This window comes from Arachis ipaensis, chromosome B5 (assembly GCF_059453495.1).
Source record: "Arachis ipaensis isolate K30076 ecotype BB chromosome B5, ASM5945349v1, whole genome shotgun sequence".
In the NCBI taxonomy this organism is placed as follows: domain Eukaryota; kingdom Viridiplantae; phylum Streptophyta; class Magnoliopsida; order Fabales; family Fabaceae; genus Arachis; species Arachis ipaensis.
Window position 1 is genome coordinate 146,062,040 of NC_142440.1, and position 2,821 is coordinate 146,064,860.

Here is a 2,821-nt window from a genome sequence, read left to right on the forward strand (position 1 = left end):
ATTTTGTGGAACCATTTCGGTGTATTGTGTTGATCAAGTTGGGTGTATATTGTTTATTAAGTTGGGATATTTCGTTTGTTGTGTTGGGTGTATATTGTCCATTCGGTTGGTTGTATCTTGTGCATTCATTTGAGTGTATTTTATACCTGTATCTTATTTTGTCTGAATAACATCAAATCTGTTTTAGAATACCGGCTGTGAACTTGGGAAGTGATGCTCCTTCCTCTCAAGGACGCACAGAACAGAGTAGTGTAAACCAGCCGTCACAGAGCATGTAATTTCTCTTTCAAATAACCGTTACTTTTGTTATTCTATTACCCTTCTACTTCTAATTCTGTATATATTTTTTTTAGAAAAAAAAGCCCTTTATTATTTTATTCAAGAAAAAAAAGGCAGGAAAAAAAAGCAAAAACTGCAAGTATGTAAGTTCTCAAAAAAACAAAGCCTGTCTTCTTTTTGAATTGTTCGGGTGTATTTCTTGAATTTCTTTGGGTGTATTTTAGGTTGAGTCCGTCTGATTCGAATATGATGGTTGTGAGGGAACAGACACCGTCGGAAGCGCTTGCAATGTGAGTTTTCCAATAATATTTCAACCTTATAACCTTATTATTTTCAAAGGCGTTGTTAACCTTTCACTTTTCTTCTTGTTTAGAGTCCCGATTCAGGTTTTTGTGCCGGCATCCCAAACAACCACTAAGACAAATTTTGAACCAACCCCTATGCTACAGATTGAAGGGACTACAGAAACGTAAGAAATAGTATTGAGTGTATATTTGTTTAGAGTTTGGGTGTATATTAGCTAACAGTTTGGGTGTATATTGTTCCTGATTAGTTTTTTTTTACGCCGTGATTAATTTTTTGTAACTGTGCAGCACTCCTGAAAACCCCCAAACAACTTCAAGAGACCACACCCACGATTCCCCCAGCTCCAACTAAAATGTAAGTTCATCAGACTAAAATCAATCTTTGCTTATCATTCGTATATTCTTATTCTTATTCTTATTCTTATACATGATGACACAGTCATCCAGACGTAGAAGATGTTGTTGCCCTGTTGATGATGGCACGGACAGCATCCTATGTTCCTAAAACAGATCCAGGGGTGCCATCATTCAGCCTTGGATTGACTAATTCGAGCCAGGAGGGGGCGTCAACGCATGAGACAGAAAGGGCAAAATCTCCTGAATCTGCAAATTTGATAGAAGAATTGGACAATTTGGTCCAAAAAATAGCAAGCAGTGCGGCGAAGTGGAAGAACAAAAGTCCACAAATTCAGAGGGAGACTGGGGGAGAAAGTTCTGCAAAGTTTCGAACTCCTGGGGGATTATATCAGATTACGTATGATATAAAACAAAAGTGCTACATCTGGGGGACGAGACTGAAGGAAGATGCAGATGGCAATACTAACAAGTATGAGGAGATGTGCACTCTGATTGGCCAAGGAGAATACACTTTGATGAGAATGCACCTTGTATCCCTCCAGGCAAAAAGTGATATAGAATCTCAGGTAATATTAGAATAACATTAATGTTTTTACACCAAAGTCAATTGCAATGCTTATTAATGTAAAATTGATTTCGGCATATATTTCTAGATTGTATCTGCCATCTGCCTCATCCTTAACCAGAAAAATGAAAAGAGGTTTCAAGAACAAATATACTGTCTCCCCCCCGATATTGTGGTAAGTGTTACTTTTACGAACTTTGGGTGTATTTTCTGTATTGATTTGGCTGTATTTTTTACGTTCCATTGGGTGTAAGTTTAGTATTTCATTTCTTGTTTTGCAATTCTTGCAGTGCATGGCACTTTCGGATCACCCAAACGGGGAATTCGTATCACCGAAAACGAAAAAGGAATTCAGGGTGGAAGCCTACCCGAGTTTCATTCCCTTCATAGATAGAAAAAAATTAACTTCCCATCCATATGTAAGTTTTCGTTTGCTAAATTTGTTAGTACGCTTATTTACTTATACGCCAAATAAAATAACGCACTGTTGAAATGTGGGAATCCTTCAGATTTTTGCTCTTGTTTGCCACATGGGGCATTGGTGGTTATGGCTAATAAATACAACAAAGCGAAAATGTCATATACTTGACCCGCTACACAAAAGAGCTCCAAGCGATGAGAGAAAGCAGGTTAATAAATTCACTGTAAGTTGCCTCTGTCTTCTTTACTTTAATATTTAGGTCTATTTCGTTAGTTGTGTTGGGTGTATATTGTCCATTCAGTTGGGTGTATCTTGTTCATTTATTCGGGTGTATTACTGATTTGTTTTGCTATTTAAGGGATATGTATTTTCAAGATTGATAACATATGCCGGCGGGGAACCTCTGCAGAAAGGGGAGAACGAGAAGAAAATTAAATCATCATATGTTAAAATATCAGGCCAAAAAACAAGGTATAAATTTGTGAGTCTGAACATTAAACTTTCGTAAATGAGATTTGTAATTTATTTTCTTCGTTTTCAGCTATGACTGCGCTATCTATGTTATGAAGTGGATGGAGTTAATTGAGCCGGAAAACATCAAAAAGAGGAAGTATGAATGGGATAATTGGCCACAGGTAACTGTCTTTAGAACTATATAACTCTGTATTACTTTACTGAATTAATATTGCTGTTTAAACAGAATATCCTTTTTAATTGTAGGAGGAGGTGGACCACTATAGAGTGGAGTATGCTTCCCGGATACTATTCAGTGAGATGAATAAAGAAAGAGATCGGGCAATTAGGGAGAGTAGTGCTATAAGGCTGTCGAAGCTATCCTCTGTATTATTGAGTCCGTTTTGTCAGATTAATTCTGCTGATATAGAAACTGCGTAA

The 2,821-nt window shown here is 37.0% G+C and overlaps 1 protein-coding gene across 1 annotated transcript; it reads left to right on the top strand.

The window, feature by feature from the left end:
* Nucleotides 1-1,420: 1,420 nt before the first annotated feature.
* Nucleotides 1,421-2,821, top strand: LOC110262674 (uncharacterized). Its single transcript, XM_088487386.1, has 7 exons — nt 1,421-1,507; nt 1,595-1,681; nt 1,797-1,925; nt 2,016-2,150; nt 2,286-2,398; nt 2,469-2,562; nt 2,648-2,821. The coding sequence occupies exons 1-7, from the start codon at nt 1,421-1,423 to the stop codon at nt 2,819-2,821; spliced, it is 819 nt and encodes a 272-aa protein (XP_088343512.1).